A 21,225-nucleotide genomic window follows, 5' to 3' on the forward strand; every position below is an offset into this window, starting at 1 on the left:
TTTTTTTTTTTTCATTATTTTTCTTGATTGATGTATTCTTTTATGATTTTATGAGGGTTCTTTTTTATTCTTTTCTCTTAAGCAATTAGGATTTATTTTGATGGAAAACTATGATTTAACAATGTTAATGTCTCATTTAATAGCTTCCTTATCATTCTTATTTTTGTAGATTCTAATTTATTTACAATATTTCATACATTTATGCACATAACACATGCATGTAAGATTTGCATGTAAGAGTATTTAGGTAATTTATTTACAATATATATTTTTTTTTTTTACTAATCATGTCATGAATCGTGATAGGTTAAACTATTCTCACAAAATGTTTTTTTTCCTCTTAATTTTTCTTTGCATGACTAAGATTTGCATGTAAGAGTATTTAGGTAATTTTTAGCACAATAGAATCTCTTCACCCATGCTCCGAATATTTTGATGAAACTCTTGAAATAGTGACCTAGCAAGTAATTTCGTCATTAGTTTTTTTTCGTTTATTATTTGATTCACAAAAATCAATACTATTTTTTAGTCCATCGACTCATCAAAACGTATAAATAAAGAGATTCTCTCTTTATAAAAATAGTGGTGACTTTTGTTCAAAAGTATGTTGGGCTAGTGGTAGGCCTCCGTGGAATGAAGGGAGGGGGAGGGATAGGCATGAAGAGTGTGACAGAACCGACGATTTATGACAAGGAACTATCGATAAAAGGCCTATTTATTCTACGACAAGGTGGTCCATCCATGAGTTGAAATCGTCTGTAATTTTGATTTCATAAAATTTCGTGAAATATCATCTTCAAAGGGTAACACGTGTATTAACACCAATGTAATGATCCAGATCTGATACAATTAATAAAACTTTAAATCAGTGAAAAATCATTTAAATCAGATCTGAACTATTGCATTGGCATCAATATACGTATCACCCCCTGAAGATAATATTTCACAAAATTATACAAGATCGAAATTATAGATAATTTTTTTCCCCCCATCTATGCTACTCAAGGGTGGACAGACGGGTAAAAGAGGGATAAAAATCGTCTGTTTTTCTAATCTCTGTTTTTCTTGTGTTTTGCTAGTTGCAGAAGATGACACGTGTCATCAACGGTCAAGATTAATTTAGTTGGGTGAGGGTTATTACATCCAGTTTGGTTTTTAACTTAATATTGGCCGTTCACTTAAAATAATGTCACATGTCGTCTTCTGAAGGTAGTAAAACAAGAAAAACATGGATGAAAAAAAACAGACGATTTTTTTCCGTAAAAGAGTGGGAGAGGGGTCTCGGGATAAACCCATTTTTCTCAATGAGTGGGCCCTTTCTTTCTTTCATAAAAAAAAAAAAAAGGGTTTGTTAACGGAGTGATGGATTTCCATGTCATAATTGGAGAGTATATTACAGAAAAAGTTCTGACAGGGTAGCTAAAGCCCCAAAAAACGTCCATGATAGTATGTCCTTTACGAAAAATTTCTGACAGGGTAACTTGACCAAGTGGATCGATGGTATATGATCTGACCGCCATATGCCAAGAAGATATGAGGAAGGACCACAGTAATAACACAACTCAGTACAAATCATTTTACCTCGATCATTTGCACTTGTTATGTTCGATGTACTCACGTCTTAATCACACATCTCTCCCTCACATGATAAAGAGTGTTCATGTCATCATAAAGATGATGACGTTTATAATTGCCTCTGGGCTTAATCATACTCATCTAATTACTCAACTAAACATTGATTAGACGGTTATTTAACTAATGATGGTTGAGTTAGTTGTTATAAGATTAACCATGGTCGAGTTAATCGTTATGAGATTGGCCAGTTCAGCAGGTGAAAGGGACGAGCTCACCAATGGACGAAGGGTCCATGTCGACCACGAAAGGAATAGCTTAGCCAATGAGAAGAACCACCAATGTCTATATAAAGGACATTTAGCAAATCTGGAAGCTAAGATACTCAACGTACTGAACACTCTACGTTTTCATATCTTTTTAAGCTAAGAGCTGATTTAGGCATTGTAGCCTCTTCGTCAGAGCTCCCTTCGGCCTAGTTTCTAATCTGTGTTGTGCAGGACCGTACCAAACAAAATCGTGCATCACATACATCATAGGTGATTAAGGCTTTCCTTGTGTACACATTCTTAAATAATTATTATGATGTTTTCTAACACCTTTTTATTGTTTTCTTTGTGCTAATCATGTCATGAACTCATGATAGGTTGGACCATCCTCACAATTTTTTTTTTTTTTTTTGGCATAATAGGCTAAGTCTGGCATGTAGGAGCCTTTGTGTTATCTTTGGCATAATAGAAAGCATTCAGCTCCTCTTCATAGAACTCGTGGACTAGAGAGTGATTCTATGATAGGGAGGACCTAGACATGCGTCCCTAGGTCACCCAAAACATGGGATCACCCTATGATCCCTAGGCTCTATGTAGAGCAATCTTATCCTAATAAAAACCAAAACTAAACCGTTCTTTAAGATGAAAATCATCACATTTTGAACTTTATTTTTTCATGGGTTTTTTTTTTTTTTTTGCCTCATGGCCACTGTCTTATCCCAACATCCCAATAGTTCCGATGGTTTTTTTTTTCGTAAACCAGTCTTTGGGGATTTTTGAGTAGGGGTGTCAATAACTCATGTTGGGCCAATTTTGGTTGGGCTTAATTGGTCCTTCTCCATATTAGGACCTCGCACGGTTAATGAGCTCGTTTAATTAATTGGTCCTGCTAGGCATGGTCCTATTTATAAATGATCAGTTAGTTGGTATTGAATATTGATCTTTAATTGGACTCAATTAGATGGGCCTTAAACAGGCTTTAAACATGTCGAGCTGAGCCGAGCTATTATTCAGTCATTTTTTGTCAGGCGACCATCGGACAGTACCCTTGCATTGGGAATGATCTTCAAATTTTAAAGTTTCCAAATTAAGTAGAATTCATCATACATACTTTGGTAACGATTTATAACCAGCCTAAAAAAGAAATAAATTTAAAAACTGGCAATGATTCTCAAAAATTGGATTGGAACATAATTAAGAGATGGACGGCTTCACTCTTTTATATTTAGATCTGTGACACTTAATAATTCCAATCCAGCTATTTAATGTTGAGTTTGATTTGCATTCCAGGAATAGATTATAGGTTAGGATGCATTCTGGAATTCAATTCTTCTCTATTTTATTGTTTCATAATGCGTTCTAGATCTTAAATCTATTCTAAGAATGGATTCCAAAAACAGCCTGAGGCTCTCTTGGCATGATTTATATTTATGAAAAATGATTTATAATAATAATTAATGGTCACAAATACAAATCGTTTGGTTACTAATAGACAAAATATTTATTAAAATGAGAAATATATTTGGTATTGCATTTTTCAGAATAAATTCTATAATCAATCTCTTTGAGAGAGACAGAGGAGGTATGGAGTTCTGGAGTTTAGGGCAATGGTGGGGAAAAGGGATGGGGTCATGGGGGAGTTGTAGAGGGTGGACGGGGTAGGGAAGGCAAGGCGGGGCGGGGCAAGAAAAAAGATGGTAAAAAGTTGTAGAGTGAGGTTTCGAAGTTTTTTTTTTTTTTGTGGGGGGGGGGGTGGGGGGGGGGGGGGGGTTTTTTGAATTGTTTGGTAATGGGAGATGCCAAATCAAAATTGGCTGAAGGAATGCATCTTTTCATGCATTTGGGTATCCCGCAAAAACGAATGATGGGTTTTGGATTATATTAGTAGTGTCACAGCCTCACAGGCGCACTTTCAAAGAGTCTCGTCCAGGTGTCTCTACTACTCAATGGTGGAAATTTCCGTTTTCAACAATGGAGGCTAGCGTCGAAAACTCTAGTTAGGAGAGGAAGACAAGATAAGATAATTGAAAAACTTATCAATTTTGATTTCGTACGAGACGTTGCTCTTCTCCCTCTTCTTGGCTTTTGATTTGGTTATGCCAAATCAAATTTGCCACTTTCTTGCACCGGTCTAGGATTAGCCATATCGGATATGACCCATCTGGATGGTATTGGCACCAACCACAAACCCCAACGTATGTACCGAAGCGTACGAGCACCGTCACCTAAGCTGGGTCTTAAGCTCCTTTGGTCAATATCCCACTTCCGGACATGTTGGCAGTAGTCGCTTTCTATTGTTGACCAATCCAATAGAAGCCCATACGCAAAAATCTTCTTTGCTAGCATATGGCTGTTCATATGAGGACCATAAGCTCTCGTGTACATCCCTCATGACTTTCTTAGCTTCCTTGGCGTCAACACACTTCAAAAATATATGATTCTACAGCTTCTTAGAAAGTGATCCCGCACTGACAAATAATTGCGCCACAATCCACTGTCATATACTTACGTAATAAAAGCTATTTCCTTGCTGACCTCACTGATTTGGATTCCAGGCAGGGCCTACTTTTTATGCCTAGCCTTATGTCTGAATATTGGTGTAAGTTTGGCCTAGAGAGCCCCATCCTGCCCTGGCCTGCCTCGAGTCTGATTTCGGTTTGAGTTGGGAATTCTAACTCTGTGAAATTACAAAATTGCCAAGGAAATGAAATGCTTTTCCCCACCCAAAATCACACCCATGCATGTCAAATATGGGTTAGCTCCCAATAATGATACTACAGGGATCCAAGAGATTGCTTATCTGGTGAATGAAAGGACTCTTATCCACTACTCCAGCAGCTCTCGCACCTTCCAGTCATTCTGATCATTCACATCTTCGTGCAATAGCCATGCTGCCACCCAATTCTATAGCCTAGCAATTCTCCAACAGTGACACTGAAGGCAGCTTCCAAAGTAGTCCTGGGATAATGGTGGGTTTAGCCTTCTCTCCACAACTCATTTTCTGGTGGTTATTTAGGCATTGTTTGATAACGTTTTTGCTGTTTCTAGACACAGAAATAGTAAAAACGGCTTTTTACTTTTTTTGAAACAAAAACGGATTTTTTGGTGCTTGATAACGTTTCAAGAAACGCGTTCCATTTCTCTTGTTTTCATAAATAGAAATAAAAATTTATGGTGATTTCTGTTCCTAGAAACGGACATGGCGAAACAAGTATGACTTGTTTCGCCGTTTCTAGGAATAACTTTGGTGCCCAAAAATCGTGAAATCCAGCAAACCCTTCGTCGTATGAGAGTGATGTCCCGCAAATCCTTCGTCGTTAATGGATTGAGGCAAGACACCAACGACCTCTTCTTCTCGGTTGGGTTTTGGAGGATGAGGCGGAGATTCAGACCGAGCCTGGCCATTGGTACTGGGCGCTGCGGCGCTCCTTGGAGTTCTCTCCTTCTCCCTCCTCTTATTAACCGATTGATCTCTATCAGTTGACACTGGCATTATCTCACTCCCATGCTCACCATTTGCAGCTAGAGGCGCCTGTGCTAGATCGAATTCAAGATCCACTTGTAGCTCCGCTCCTTAGGTTTTGGAACTGGAATAATCTGACCAGATTCACTCGCATTCATCTCACCAGAGAACCTCGCTTTGAATCCAGTCCTCTTGGCCCACGATGTCGCTTCTCGACAGTGGCCTCAGGTGTCGGCGGCCATGGTCCCGGTCCCGGTCTCGGTCGTCTTGTTGGGTCGAAGGTCGCGATTTAAACCCCCACTAGCTAAAGCTGCTTCACTGAACAACAAATGCATAAAATGCCTGTAGATCTGATCTCTATCAACTAGTATTTAGGATTCTCGAGAGATGTTTCCAAACCAGTATACTGAGCTTGTTAGCTTAGCTGCTTAGGGTTTCAAGAAAGGAAGGGAGGTGAATTTCTGGGCAAGTTGCTACTTTCAGTGCCCAGAGAGAGAGAGAGAGAGAGAGAGAGAGAGAGAGAGAGAGAGAATGGTGTGCACGTTTGAATGGAGAAACGTCAAAACGTTGAACAAGAGTTTTGTTCAAATCAATTATCAAACACCTTCTTTTCGCTTCTGTTTCCAGAAACTGCAATTTCTGTTTCTACCATTTTTTTAAATAGATTCGATCTAAATGTTATCAAACGGGCCCTTAGATGAAGACAAGCCCGTGGCATAGACTTCCAGACACGTGTAGACAAAGTCTGGAAGGAGGATATGGTGCTAGTGATGGACTCGGCGTTGGCCTTAGCTTTGAGCCTCGCAATGGATTGTGGTGAGAAATGGAAGAACCTGTGTCTGAGCTCCACCGGCTGTGGGGATCTGTCAATGAAGTCATTATGGTGAGAATAAGGTAAATTGGTAACAGGGGAGTGGCCATCGAGAAACCATAGTGTAAGGACTGGTGGGTGGAAGATTTGATTCTGCTAGCACATCTCGGCCCATGAATTGAAGAAATTCCAGAATTAATTCCCATCACCGACGACGTGATTGAAGGAGCATGCGACGAAAATTCCATCCACCAACTCTGTCACTTGCACGGCCAGTAATGGCAAGGTGTGGTTTACAGCTTCTCCTTGCAGAAAATATGATCGAAGGATGGGGGGAACGTGAATTGGTGAGAAGATGTCTGCCATGGTCACATCTGCAACAGCGTGGACGAATTCAACTTATGGGTTGTTCTTACTATCCAGAGAAATTGAGCATGAAGGTGGGTTTTCTTGTTTATATGTGACGAGGAGGCCGGTCAGGGGGAAGAAATAGACGAGGGTGCGAGAAAGGGAATCCTTAAGCTGGTCAATAATGGCAGTAATGGAAGGAGGGTCTTTAGGTTTGATAAAGAGAAGACCCTTCTTGATGTAGTGTGCGTTAGTTAAGCAAAGAGAGCTCCCATGGGTTCAAGTGGAAAGGCTGTTTTGATTCTTCTGAAACGTACCCTGGTTTTATGGAGCATCTTGAGATGTGCCGAATAGCTAGATGACTCGCCATTACTGAGTGTCTGAGTCGATATTAATTCACTCGCTTCACCCAATACAGAGTGATTAGATCATAAGAAAGAGAGGAATTATGTTAATAAGGGGTCTAAAGACTCTAAACAGGTTTTGCAGAAAAGCTTTCTCCTCTTAATCTGAAAAGCTGTTGGTATCTCCCCTCCTTTTATTAATAATTAATAATAAAACAAGTGGTATAAGTGGGATTACAGGTAGTTACATACAGTTGTAAACTAACCATGTGAGTTAAATTAACTATGTTACATCACCCTTTGCTCCATGTTTTCAAGTATTAGTTTCGTATCGATTGTATCGTATCAATATCTGTATTTGATATGGTAGTAGGATGCTCAATAGGTCTTGAGTGAGAAATCTTGGCAAGAGAAAACCAAAGCTATGAGGAAACCTTAGAATCACAGAGTTTTCAGATCCAAGGGGCAATTGTAAGATGCTTGGGACTGATTCAAAAGATCCAATGTCATGAAAGTTTGAATGATAGAACAACCACAGTTTTGCAGGTTTTATGGGGTATCAAGTTGGATTGTGGTTTTGAAAATTGGATTGGATCGATCTAAATTGCTTGTATTGAACTGATATCAGTAGGGACCGATCCTAAATTTTGGGAAAATTTCTTATCCTACAATCAAGCATCTCAAAGGATTCTACACTCCTCTTCACAAATTGATTTTTTATTTTTTATTTTTTATTTTTGAAAGAGAGACAAATAATAATAATAATAATAATAATAATAATAATAATAATAATAATAATAATAATAATAATAATAATAATAATAATAAAATTATGGATTTGTTATAGCATCACTATGCATAGTGAAGTATAATATTTCACTATTTGCTACGTTGCAGTATATGAGTTAATCCATGTAATAGAAAACCCCACATACATCTTAAAGGCCAAGTTGTAGTCCAAACCAAGTAAGAAAAGTTGCTCAAATTCTAATTCAAAGTTTTAATAAATTATCAAAATACCATTAAACGGAAATGAGTTTAGAATACAAAATAACAACTTTTGTAATATTAGCTACTTTACTCATTTTAAGATTGAATTGTATCAATGAGATGCTTCCTTAGTCCCTTATTACATGGACTAACCTACAAACATGCATAGAACAATAGAATTGTGTGGCAAATAATGAAAAATTATATTTCACTAGGCATATTTACAAAGAAGAAACCCCAAAAATATTAATAAAAGAGGGTAGGAAACGCCATAGGCTCAGACATTTTCCACTTCCCCCCTCTTGGCATAGTGATCCACCATGTGATCTCATCATTATTTTTTATTTCATTATTGACGGACTGAAAATAATATGAGTCCATCCACCCATCAAAACTTGTGGATAAAGAGATGCTCTATCTTCATCTTGGGTGAAGGAAAATACAACCTAATAAAAGTTCACGGAAAACAGTAGTGCCTTTGTTAAAGAGTATGTTAGGCTAGTTGTAGGTATTCACTCTCTAAGTTTTCCACACATCTCGTGCTATATATATGAAAAATTAAAACATAGACTTTGACAAATAGAAGATAAAGATACCCTAAAATAGAAGATAAAGTAATTCTCCTATCACTTTCGTCCAATGCAAATCACTCTATCAAAGTAGTGGTAGGCTTTTTCTGTTCTTTCTCTTCCCAAGTCGTTGATAGACACAAAGGCACACTATAGGCATGGTCCATTTGGTCGATGAGGTGCCAATCTTTAATCTGGCTAAATGGGCCTTAGATGAGATAATGATACATTTATGGTCTATCAAAGACACACTATAGGCATGGTCCATTTATAAATGATCACTTAGGGACCATCTTTAATCTGGTTAAATGGGCCTTAGACAAGATATATAATAATACATTAATCTCTAAATGGGCTATAATCAGATTTTAAATGGGATTTATATAAGCCCTAAACATGTTTAACTAAGTAGGATTGATTGGCTTGTTATAATAGTATAGTATTAATTACATAAACATGGTGAAAATTTTCCATCATCCAAGGTTAAGAGAGAATCTCTTCACCCATGTTTACTGATGTTCCGATAAGATTCTTGATATAATGTAGGACCCACCATATGATCTTATCATTACTATTTTTTCAATTTTTGATGGATCAAAATACTCTTACTGAATCCCATCCAACCACCAAAACCTGGGGATTAAAAAAATACTCTCTTCATTTTGGTTGAAGGAAAATATGATTCTATAAATATCCCACGAAAAAGAAAAAAAAAACCATGTTAAGAGTATGTTGAGCTAGTGGTAGGTTTTACACACTTTTCTCACGCTAAATATGAACAGATTAAAACGTAAGACTTCTAAAATTAGAAGCCAAAGATACACTAAAATAAATTATGTCATTTTTGTCTAATTCATATCACTCCATCAAGGTAGTGGAAAGGTTCTGAATAGTAAGAAGGGCTATCACATCGGGTTTTGCTTTATTTCTTTGTTCTCCTAATACATTGATAGAGACAAAGCTTAAGTGCACCAAAATGTTTTATACCAACCTCTAATCTGGTTTTATTTAGAGAGACAGAGAGAGAGAGAGCTCATTTTCACATGGGATGTATAGATAGATGAGGGTGGTTCTATATGATTGGTGGATTTCAATTCATCCCAAAGGTAAAGTTCAACACCCAAACAAAAAGATCCTTATAATGTGAATTTAAAGTTTGGATCGAGTTATCTACACCCACAGTGAATAGGAAATCCATTCACTATGGATTCTTTATATGCATTTAGACATATAGTGAAGATTTTTTGAGAAGGTACTAAAACCCTTATCCAATGATAGATTATTGAGTTTCGATCACCACTTGGTGAAGAAAAACGTTATCAAGTTTTACTAAATTATATAGTATTTCATCTTCTTTTGGCTTTCTACCAGCCTCTTTGAAGCACATACAGCCATGAGGTTGGCTTGTTTGGTTTTGATTTGATTTGACCCAAATAAGTTGGTCGACCAGCCTTTTCTTAAGTTGCACTTTAGGTGATTGGGATAGGTTGTGCAGTATTATCACCACAATGCAGAAAAATGGTAAGTGTATATATATATATATATATATATATTTTTTTTTTCCATCATGGCAAATCAGATGTAGTAGAATTTTGTGGACATACACATAGATCTCAAGATCTCTTACTCACATATATTGTTTCGATTATAATGAATTGGCAATGGTAGAATAAAGCTTTAACAAATTTAGAGGTATAGGGGTGTATGCCGTTAGAGCAAATACCAAGAAAAATACAAAAATAAACAGACAATAGATCCGCACTACACAGAGATTTAACAAGGTTCACACACTGATGTGGTGTGCTACGTCCTTAGGCGAAGAAGAAGATGTTTTACTATGCAGAAGAGAGATAACATCCAAGCAGTTACGAGAAAACTCAGCCTGAAACCCTACCTTGAAAATCCCCAAAATACAATGACTTTCTCAATAAGACATCAGTACATTATATACTCAAAGTCACGGGTCAACCCATTGGTTCGTGGTCAATCCAGTTGAACCATACAGCGGGGGTGTAGTCCCCCGCACCCCCATACAAGATTAGTGCTAGGGTCCGGGTCGCCACCAAAATATGTCTAAGTGGGTCATTCTTCAAAACGGGTGAAGAATTCAAGACAACCTTAACACATACTAATACATAGATGGTCAAAAAATCTAAGGATGCATGGACACTCATGGTAGGATATATGATTCAATGTGAGTAAGAAATTTGACATGTGTCCTAACTAGAACCATTCTAGATAACTAGTGAATGATCAACACGTAAACACTAATGGCATTATCTATTGTACCCCTAGTTAGCAATTCGGCATTATTTGGCCGAATCGAATTTTTTCGAATTAAATCAAAAATTCTGACCGAATCCGAATTAGAAATAAAATTTGGTAAAAAACACGAATTTTACTAATTTGAATTTAAAATGCGAATAATTTGGGCCGAACCGAATTAAACCGAATTATTCGGTCCACTTAAACAATATTTAAAAAAAACAAAAAAACAAAAAAACAAAAAAAAAACGTCATATTCGCTTTTTTGACCGCTTTTTTGACCGAATCTTTAAATTAATCAATCGAATTATTCTGAATAATTTTCCGCCCGAATAATTCCCAAATCCGAATTTACTAACTATGATTGTACCACATCAGCAGTAACCAACTTGTGTGGTTAAGTGGGAATGGTGAAAGCCACCACAAAACCACCTTGTTGGGTGGTGGTTACAAGCAAAAGCATGTCCTCTATTGCTGGAGAAGTCATTGTTGCAGGAGATGACAAACTATCATTGGATAGAGACGCAAGGGATGTCTATCCTAAAGAGGTATATTTTCAATCTTCATTCCATCTTTAATTGTTCATCCGACTTCGAATTTCAATTGATATCAAAGCAAGCTTTCCCACCTAATGGAGATAAGTTACAAATTCCTCCACTTGATATACTTTCTTCACAAAATTTTCATGTCACTCCTCATGATTGAAACCTATGTAATATGTATGGACTTCCACTAAAGATGATGGAACCCACAATAGATTTAAATTTTTGTTGAAACCCTTCAAAAGATTCTCAAACTTATTGCAGAAGAGGAATGACAAGAAGAACAAGTGGAAAGCCTGACTCTGGAGTTCTTGAACTAGTTAGTGCTGCACACATGTATATGTCAGCCTATGAGACAATTTCACAAGCACATGTAGCTCATCTAGATTCTGACTCTCTGGGGTCCCTCTGTTTTAACTGTAACACTCCATCCATAACATTCTGTGTCTCTCTCATATTTGGCTTTCATTTGGGCCTTACATTCACTTCGAAAGTAACGCGTGAACTCCATTATCTCCCCCACCCCAACTCAGTAAAGTTCTGCAAGTGGCTGTCTCCATCACTCTCAAGCTTTTTCAGACCAGAACTTAACTACTTAAAGTCCTTCAAAACACACATTTCAGAAGCCTAACTTCGTAGGAATACAGACATGGGTGTATTGGCTGCCAATGGGGCTTCCAATGTCGAAGAGCAAAGCAACATTGAGAACAGCAGCAGAGCTCAGAGGGCTCAATGGGTTTTGAATGCTCCTAACCCACCCAGTCTATGGCGTGAGTTTGTGGAATCGATTAAGGACTACTTTTCCATTAATCATGGAAGCAAGCTCTCCTCTGGAAAACAGAAGCAAAGATGGAGAATTGCTATCTGGGTCTTGAGGGCTCTGTTTCCAGTCCTGGATTGGGGTCGAAATTACAAGCCCTCCAAGTTTAAAAGCGATTTAATGGCTGGCCTTACTCTGGCAAGTCTCAGCATCCCACAGGTAAGATTTCCCATTTTTTAATTTTCCTTTCAAATCACTTCAGTACTATCTATCTCATGTTTTTCATGTTTTTGCAGAGCATTGGATATGCTAATTTAGCAAAGCTTGATCCTCAATATGGGCTATGTAAGTAGCTTTCAAACTTAACAAAAGTTACAAACTTGAAATTAATTACTGTGATTCTGAAATTTGCTGGCTCTGTTTGGAGTAGATACTAGTGTTGTTCCACCTATGATTTATGCTTTGATGGGGAGCTCAAGAGAGATAGCCATTGGACCTGTGGCTGTTGTCTCGTTACTGTTATCTTCCATGGTACAGAAAATAGCGGATCCTGTGAGTGACCCCATTGGTTACAGAAAGCTCATCTTTACTGCAACTTTCTTTGCTGGTACATTTCAAGCTGTTTTTGGGTTCTTCAGGTCGGTTTTTGATTAATTTCTTGCTTAAAGTGATATAATTAAATGATTACTTGTACTCCCACTGATTTCATAAACAAATGGATTGATGCTTTCAGGTTGGGATTTCTTGTGGATTTCCTTTCACATGCAGCCATTGTTGGGTTCATGGGAGGTGCAGCAATTGTAATATCTCTGCAACAAATGAAGGGACTACTTGGGATCAGTCACTTCACTGATAAAACAGATGTGATCTCTGTCATTGAGGTTGTTTGGAGATCATTTCATGCTTCAGTAAGAACACTTCAATACATCATTATTCATATTTTAATTAATTAATTATTTATTTTTTTCTTTTTGGTCACAATTAATAATCTCTTCATTGTGTCTCATCATTTCCAGTGGAACCCTCTGAACTTTGTAATTGGATGTTCTTTCTTGATTTTCATCCTGATACTCAGATTCTTGGTAAGTAAGCTGTTGGTAATTTGGATTCACTATCATATTAAAATTAAAATTCACTACTAAAATCTAATAGGAAATTAATCATGATCTGATCAGGGAAGAAGGAACAGGAGATTCTTCTGGTTACCAGCAATTGCTCCTCTCATATCTGTCATCTTATCAACTCTCATAGTGTTCTTGACAAGAGCAGATAACCATGGAGTTAATATACTAAAGCACATCAAAAGAGGCTTGAATCCCAGTTCAGCAGGGAAGCTACAGCTAAAAGGCCCATTTGTGGGAGAAGCTGCAAAGATTGGATTGATTTCTGCCATTATTGCTCTCACGGTGCTCTCTCTATATATATCCATTCATGATGAATGAACCACCCTCCATTAATAAATTCAAAACCTGCATCTATTTAGCTTAACCAATTACTAAATATTTCCAGGAAGCAATGGCTGTTGGGAGATCATTTGCATCCATAAGAGGGTATCACCTTGATGGGAACAAGGAAATGGTGGCCATGGGGATGATGAACATTGCAGGATCTTTAACTTCTTGTTATGTAGCAACAGGTATGAAAATAAAAAACTCAAGCTATTAGGTAAAGAGACCCAACTGGTATACGAAGTCATCAAAGGTCCCCGAAAGTGTGGGACTTTTGGGTGACCAGATACAAGTGTATTGTCAACTTATTGGCTGATGCTCTGATACCATATTGAAATATCCAACTCGAAAGTTGAGTTATTTTATGGAATGACCTAATTGGTATATGAAGACATCTAATTACCTAATGTGATATTATTCCAAACAATAAGAATGAAAAAACATATTTCATTGGCCATTTCTTATGTGTAACTTGAACATCCAGGTTCCTTCTCCCGGACGGCCGTCAATTTCAGCGCCGGATGTCAAACTGTGGTGTCGAATATCGTGATGGCGGTGACTGTGCTCTTATCATTAGAACTGTTTACTAGACTCTTATATTTCACTCCCACTGCCATCCTTGCTTCTGTAATCTTGTCTGCACTGCCGGGCCTAATTGACATCAGAGAAGCTTATAATATATGGAAAGTGGACAAAATGGACTTCCTTGCTTGCATTGGAGCTTTCTTTGGGGTGGTGTTCGCATCAGTTGAGATTGGTCTTCTAACTGCGGTGAGGATATTCTTCCTTCATTCTATAATACCATTACTTTCTGGATTATTAGGATTCAAGAAGAGAATGGCCATAGCATATCCATACTTATCATGTGTGCATGTGCATGCATGTCTTTGCAAACTTTCACATGGATCTACTACTGCCCATGACCAATAGTAACTGTAATACTGTATGCTCATGGGTCAAAAGTCTAATCTGATTAGTATACATTATCTCTCAACAGAGGGGATAAGGTGCAAAAAGAGAGCGGATAAGATAAAAAGGGTGTTTCAATTTCAATATATATGGGAGATAGAGAATAGAGTTTCCTTGCACCATCCATGGTGCAGAAAGAATCTCTTAATCTATCAGATTCAATCATCTCGCTTGATTGGACTAAAAAAAGGTTGTTTTGGATCTTTTAAAATAGGGTGTGAGAATTAACGAAGACATTCATTATATTAGGAGTCGAATTTCATAACAACAAATCACTTTGGATGAAAAGATTCTTTTTTCACCTTAGGTGACATAATACTTTCTCCATATATATAAATGGAAGGATTAAGTTTTCCTTCACAATTATCCACTAGTTCTTCCACACACCCCTGATGTACGGAATCAAAATTTCTTTTTTCCTAATGCAATCCAACATTAATGATGGCCATGGTGAAAGAATTCTTTCTTTATCATGGGTGAAGAGATCTTATAGGGAATATAAAGTATCAAATGCATGCACTTACTACAATATTCTTGGTTCTTATAAGGTTCGCGGATATCAAATTGCTTGAACACTTGAGAAACTGAGAACAGATCAAGTTCACGTACGAGATTGCCCTTGATCCATGGATTTGAAATCTATTAAATGAAGAGAGAGAAAATGGATTTCAAATCCATGGACTAGGGATATACGAGATTGTTCTCGTATGTGAACTTGATCCTCTCTCTTGAAAACCCACCAAAAAAAAAAAAACTGTTCACTTGTGATGCCCCAAACAATACAATTTTACTTGTATGTGGGATATTGAAGCCTATCATAAAATTAGAACATAAAATAATATTTAATTTTTGTATTATCAACATTTTAGGGAAAAAGAAGCCTCAAAGGTGGCGTAGCCCTTGTACAAAACAGATACAAGGGAAAATAACCTCCTGCCATATGAAAGGTGAAAATCCCACCAATGCCACCACCGTTGATGTTTCCATGCACTCCCATTGCCTCCGGGCGCCGTGCTGCCTTTTAGGGAATCCTCTCCCATTTATATTATAGTAATAATAAAGGGTTAAACGGCATTTCGGTAGGATGGGGCGTGCAATTGTTTGGACATGGGCTGCAATGGAAGCGGTACGCTTGTCCGTCTCGCTGGGTAGACGAAACGTTGGGCTTTGGGTCTATATATTTCCATGGTTTGAGGAATACGGACTGGATCGCCGATTCTGGCCTATTCCAATGGGTGGCTGCTACTGATTCCAATTAATCCCATTTTTTCCACTTATTATTATTATTATTATTATTATTATTATTATTATTGGCAAAGAATTCTAGGATTCAAGCAATTTCCGACCGATTCTAGTGAGAATCAGATATAATCAGATTGGAATTGGCAGAGAGCGATTCTGATACCTTAAACCTCATGTTTTTCTCGTTAAGAGTCAATGGGAGCATAGGAGGAAGCATTCACAAAGAGTCGTTTTTTCCTTTCAAAGGAAGTGGGTTGATCATTTCACCTCTCATGTATCTTGTCGCAAGAGCCTAAGTACCCAATAAAAAACATTTTTCCTTTTTTTTAAGGGGAAAAGGATGGGTATGCCACTTATATGCCTAGATTTGTGTCCATCTCTTCCCTCATCCCCTTGAAAATGTTACTTATGCCTCTCCCATTGATTTGGCCACTAGCTCTAGGAAAATGGGTAATATACCTAACCTCCTCCCTTTATTTAATTAGAGATTAATGTTTACTCTCGCTTCTTCGGAAGTCTCTTTTTTTTCCCTATCCTAAAAAACGTGTGATGCTAAATAGTGTATTTTTCAAAATCTTTTGTGGTGAGTCGGTGAGGTACAATAAGCATCCAACGGCGTTCGCTGCAGAAAACCACATTAGTACTGTGCTAGATGTTGAAAATTGGGGGAATCTCCACATCCTTATTGATACTTTTATCCTTCCAAGAGTTTAAAGCTATATTATGATCACTGAAAAAATTCCTATATCTCTTGGAAATTTGCAGGTAACCATCTCCTTCGCGAAGATCCTACTGAATGCCATTAGACCACACACAGAAGTCCTTGGGAGGCTCCCTGGCTCTGATATTTTCTGTAGCATTACTCAATACCCAATTGCTGTTAAGATTCCTGGTGCCCTCACAATCCGGATACACTCTACCTTCCTTTGTTTTGCCAACTCCAATTTCGTAAGAGAAAGGTAAAATGGAGTATTTATCTACTGCATTTCTCTATGAGAAAGAGAGAGAGAGAGAGAGAGAGAGAGAGAGAGAGAATCATTAACTTCCCTATTTGCTTTAGGATAATGAGGTGGGTGACAGATGAACATGAAGTGAAGGAAACAAAAGGGAGCATTCAAGTAGTAATCCTTGACATATCTGGTATTTTCTCATCTGATGTCTAAACCCTTAAAAAATTATTGAGAAAATGAGAGAAGAGAAGAAGATACCTATTTGGTTGAGTTTGGATCAGGTCTTTGTACGAGAATAATTCTCATATGGTGTTTGATCTGTACATGAAATCCACTCACTGTTCGTAAAAGCCTGTTGTAAGAAGAGAAAGATAACAAATGAATTCCATATGTGGATTAGACACCATGGAAGAATGGTTCTCGTACTTAGATCTGATCCGGACTCCTTTTGATTATCTATAACATTAACGGTTTCAAGTCACTGCATAGTAATGGGTTTTATTTTGGTGGCAGATGTGATGAACATTGATACATCAGGGATTCAATCTTTAGAAGAACTGCAAAAGAAGTTGGTTTATCATGGTATAGAGGTAAAGCTCTTTAATATTTTGTTCCAACATTTTTCTATACCAATTGACATATATGCCCTTTCTCATACTAATTAAAGTTTTTAAATGTTTACTCTGCTTCAGTTAGCCTTAGCCAACCCTTGTTCGCAAGTGATACACAAATTAAAATTAGCTCAGTTTGTGGAGAAGATTGAAGGAAGAGTCTTTCTTACGATGGGTGAAGCTGTTGATGGCACATGTAGTGGATCTACAATGGTTGACCTCTAAGAGTGAACTAGCTAAGGGACGAAGTGATGGAATTTGATACTAAAATCATATGATGCGTACCAAATAAGACAAAGAGTAACTATGATCAGTATGATATTGAATTTTTAGTTATGATGTGTGATACCATTTTCTGTATGATGGAGAGAGAATTCCTCTATGACATGAAGAAGACCATTCTCTACATGTATGATGGAGAGAGAATTCCTCTAGTTATATAGTCTTTAGTATAACCATTGGTGATTAGTTAGAGAAAAATCCTTCTCTTATTGTGTATACATGTATGTAATATCTGGTAAGTAATAGGAGAAAATGCACAATTAACTAGTATGATTCTCATCTAGCTGTACATGAAAGGGAGAGGAATATCAACTATTTAACATTTTGGTGGTACACATAGCACCAACTATACCTAGTCTCATTATAAGTGTAAAATCATATGTTAAAATAAAAATACGAGAAAGGTTTCCCTAGAAGGCAGCAACACTAGTAGAATCATTATCAAGAGACATGATTTCCATCTTTTATGAGAGGTAGAGTAGTCGTTTCACCCTCACTATATCTTTGGGTGCATGGGTCATAGAAAATAAATTCTCAATTCTCTTATCTAATCTACTTTAATCCTATGGCTATAATTACATTAAAATTAAAAAAAAAAATTAATTTCTGTGAAATTATTTCTAAAAGTGGCAGCTCCATAGGTTGTGATGATCTTCCAAAGTTAAAACACTTGCTGAAAATAGAATATTGAATATCTTCTTCAATATAGACTTTGTTTGGCCATCCTTCATGACTTTTTTTTGGTTACTAGAAACTTATTCATATAAATGCATTCAATACCTAAAGGGAAATTCTTAAAAAAAAAAAAAAAAAAAAAGGAAAGGAAATTTCCCCAAATCCTATATCGTTTTTCAAGGGCCAAGGCAGCAAATCACGCCCAAAACCCAAAGGATTCCCAAAACCGAATTGGGAATCTGAGGTTTTAGCGGCACGTCTTCTATTTCTTGCGGAACACCCTACGTCTTCTATTTCTTTGCGGAGCACCCTCCGACGTTTTCTCTCTCTGCTCTTTCTCTATTTCCCTTGCAGAGCGTCGCCTCTCCTCTCCTCTCCGTGGTTTGGTGTGCAGAGGAGTCTGGTCTCTCACTCCCTGCTTTCAAGCTTGAAATCTGCAGAGTTTAAGAGTTCGAAACTCAAACTTAAACCTCTTCCTTAAGAAATCGAAGATCCCACTCAGGTAGTGAACTCATTCTATGGATGATAACCAGCCTTTTGTGCTTTTGATGGATTTAACATACAATGTCTTGCGGTCATCACATCTAGTTTACCCCCTTGCAGATTCTAGAAAGATGAACTTCAAGAATATGAAAGTTCCAAAGATGCCAGGGGGAGGTGGTGCTTCTGCGCTGCTTAAGGTGGGAGTCATTGGTGGTTTTGGTGTGTTTGCTGCACTTAATAGCCTCTACACTGTTGAGGGAGGACATCGGGCTATTGTCTTCAACCGTCTAGTTGGTGTTAAAGACAAGGTCTACCTCATCCTCTGTTTTCTCCCCTTTAAATTAATTTTTAACTTCCTATTTTATTGAGAATTAAATTTTATTTGTTTTGTCATAGAATGTGTTAAATTAATCTCAATCTGTGATGTTTGTAAGCTTCGTTTCGTGATCAATTGTGGCCAAATTTGTTAGAACTGTTACAGTAATTACTGAATCCACTAATCTGCTTTCTATTAGTTTATCAATTCTCGCATTTAATCAGGAGGGTTGAGCTTTAAAAGCTGAATCAAAACTTGTTAGAACAGTTACAGTAACACTGAGTTCACTACAACCATGCTTTATAACTACAGAATCATATGGTAGATGCATGATCTGCTTTCTATTTGTTTGAGAATTCCCAACTAAAGTGACTTTGCATACTTGCAGGTTTATCCAGAAGGAACACATCTGATGATCCCATGGTTTGATAGACCAGTGATTTTTGATGTCCGCGCGCTTCCTCGTCCTGTGATTAGTACTTCGGGAAGCCGTGATCTCCAAACGGTACATTGTTTTATTTTCCTAGATTGCCAATTTGCTGTAGAAGTCTCAGGACAAGGCTGAACTAGGCCCCATTTTATCTTTGCTGGTTTCAGATTTGGATGAGTTTATGTTGTAAATTTTGTATGTATGCTTGGAAACATGTGCATTGGATAAATCTTGAAAAATCTCATGCTAGAGCAGCATTCAAGAACACATGTAGTTTCATATGACATATTAAGATCAAGGATATAGATTGTGTGGAAGAGTATAACCTAATTCTACAGCATTCATGTAAAATGGTTTTTGTTGTTTGTTTTGGGTTATTTCATCTTTTTTTCAAAATTATCTTTGTATCTATTGTATCTATTGTATTTTATATTTTGTGCAGGTCACTATTGGGCTTCGAGTTCTTACGCGACCTGTTCCAGATCGGTTACCTGAAATCTACAGAACTCTTGGAGTGGACTATAATCATACAGTCCTGCCTTCCATAATTGATGAAACCTTGAAAGCTGTGGTGGCACAGTACAATGCCAGCCAGCTTATCACTCAGAGAGAGGTAGGTTATACAGCCTTGTCTTTGAATGCTATATTAAGTTTTTAACAGTGCTAACTGCTAAGTGTTTATTTGGGATTTAGAATTTCTTTTAACAGACTTTGTTTATTTTCTTGTTCATAATGTGCTTCCTTGGAGGATTGCAATAATTTAATCTAGTATTGTTTTGTTCCAACTATCTAATAGATACATACTTCTCTTCTTCTAATTTGTTTCATTTTTGCTGGCTGGTTGGTTACTTGCCTGCTCGAGTGCTACTGATTTTGTTCTCTTTATATGACCTTTGCCTATGATGCTTTTAGAATCAGATTTACTTGATAAAAGGAATTGAAATGCTTATTTCTTTGAATCAAGAAAGGGAAAATAAAGGAATGTTAAAGTGTTATTTTGTTTTTCTATAGGCTGTTAGTAGGGAAATACGAAAGATATTGACAGAAAGGGCAGCCAACTTCAACATTGCCTTGGATGATGTATCCATTACTAGCCTTACATTTGGAAAGGAGTTTACTGCTGCAATTGAAGCAAAACAGGTTGCGGCACAGGAAGCTGAGAGGGCCAAGTTTGTAGTAGAAAAAGCTGAGCAAGACAAAAAAAGTGCTATTATCCGGGCACAGGTTACTCTGTCTATTACTTTCTTCATAATGTTCTTGGTCTTTATAATCACTTGCATTCATCTCATATTCTTTGTTTTTGATATCAGGGTGAAGCTAAGAGTGCCCAACTGATTGGTCAAGCTATTGCAAACAATCCAGCATTCATCACCTTAAGGAAAATTGAAGCTGCCAGAGAAATAGCACATACAATTTCCAAATCAGCAAACAGGGTTTTCTTGAACTCAGATGACCTGTTGCTGAACCTTCAGGAGATGAAATTGGAAAGTGGAAAGAAATAAATGGTCACATCGTATTCAGAGAGATTCTTACATTTTTTTTTGTCATCCAGAGTTGGTTCATTTGGTAGATTGTAGACAATCTTCCTTATATTGATTTTTCTTATCACTAGACTTTAGCATTGGTTCTTTTGTGGTATGAATTATTTACCTCGAGTAAAAGAAAGGTTTCTCGGACCTCGTGTGTTTTGGAATTGTTAATAAGCTTACTTCCTTTTTATCCATATCTTTTATTCATACAACCCCTAAAATTAGGGAGTAAATCTCACTCAAATGTGCTAATATGCTGACAATTTAAAATGTTAATACATTTTTGTGTGGGATTATATGATGTATAACTAGGGTTTACCTTGGGCTTGAACTCTAAACTTAGGCAGAGGTTGAACA

The 21,225-nt window shown here is 37.2% G+C and overlaps 2 protein-coding genes across 2 annotated transcripts; both read left to right on the top strand.

Moving 5' to 3' along the window:
• The first annotated feature begins 11,688 nt into the window (after positions 1–11,688).
• On the top strand, positions 11,689–17,784 carry LOC122074632 (low affinity sulfate transporter 3-like). The gene is made up of 12 exons (XM_042639547.1): positions 11,689–12,152; positions 12,230–12,278; positions 12,364–12,571; positions 12,667–12,841; positions 12,950–13,015; positions 13,109–13,339; positions 13,443–13,569; positions 13,866–14,152; positions 16,358–16,551; positions 16,653–16,732; positions 17,056–17,132; positions 17,235–17,784. Exons 1-12 carry the CDS (start codon positions 11,823–11,825, stop codon positions 17,376–17,378), a joined length of 1,968 nt encoding a protein of 655 aa, XP_042495481.1. The 5' UTR covers positions 11,689–11,822; the 3' UTR covers positions 17,379–17,784.
• A 470-nt stretch (positions 17,785–18,254) lies between these two features.
• On the top strand, positions 18,255–21,015 carry LOC122074634 (prohibitin-1, mitochondrial-like). Its single transcript, XM_042639549.1, has 6 exons — positions 18,255–18,612; positions 18,714–18,901; positions 19,298–19,414; positions 19,782–19,952; positions 20,351–20,563; positions 20,650–21,015. Exons 2-6 carry the CDS (start codon positions 18,725–18,727, stop codon positions 20,839–20,841), a joined length of 870 nt encoding a protein of 289 aa, XP_042495483.1. The 5' UTR covers positions 18,255–18,612; positions 18,714–18,724; the 3' UTR covers positions 20,842–21,015.
• Positions 21,016–21,225: the final 210 nt, after the last annotated feature.

The sequence above is a fragment of the Macadamia integrifolia genome, chromosome 3 (genome assembly GCF_013358625.1).
Source record: "Macadamia integrifolia cultivar HAES 741 chromosome 3, SCU_Mint_v3, whole genome shotgun sequence".
Classification (NCBI taxonomy): domain Eukaryota; kingdom Viridiplantae; phylum Streptophyta; class Magnoliopsida; order Proteales; family Proteaceae; genus Macadamia; species Macadamia integrifolia.

Coding starts and splice junctions, on each gene's coding strand:
- LOC122074632 (XM_042639547.1), top strand. CDS start 11,823: ATGGGTGTATTGGCTGCCAATGGGGCTTCCAATGTCGAAGAGCAAAGC. Junction 12,153..12,229: donor CAAGTCTCAGCATCCCACAG/GTAAGATTTCCC, acceptor ATGTTTTTGCAG/AGCATTGGATATGCTAATTT. Junction 12,279..12,363: donor TGATCCTCAATATGGGCTAT/GTAAGTAGCTTT, acceptor TGTTTGGAGTAG/ATACTAGTGTTGTTCCACCT.
- LOC122074634 (XM_042639549.1), top strand. CDS start 18,725: ATGAACTTCAAGAATATGAAAGTTCCAAAGATGCCAGGGGGAGGTGGT. Junction 18,902..19,297: donor TAGTTGGTGTTAAAGACAAG/GTCTACCTCATC, acceptor GCATACTTGCAG/GTTTATCCAGAAGGAACACA. Junction 19,415..19,781: donor GAAGCCGTGATCTCCAAACG/GTACATTGTTTT, acceptor TATTTTGTGCAG/GTCACTATTGGGCTTCGAGT.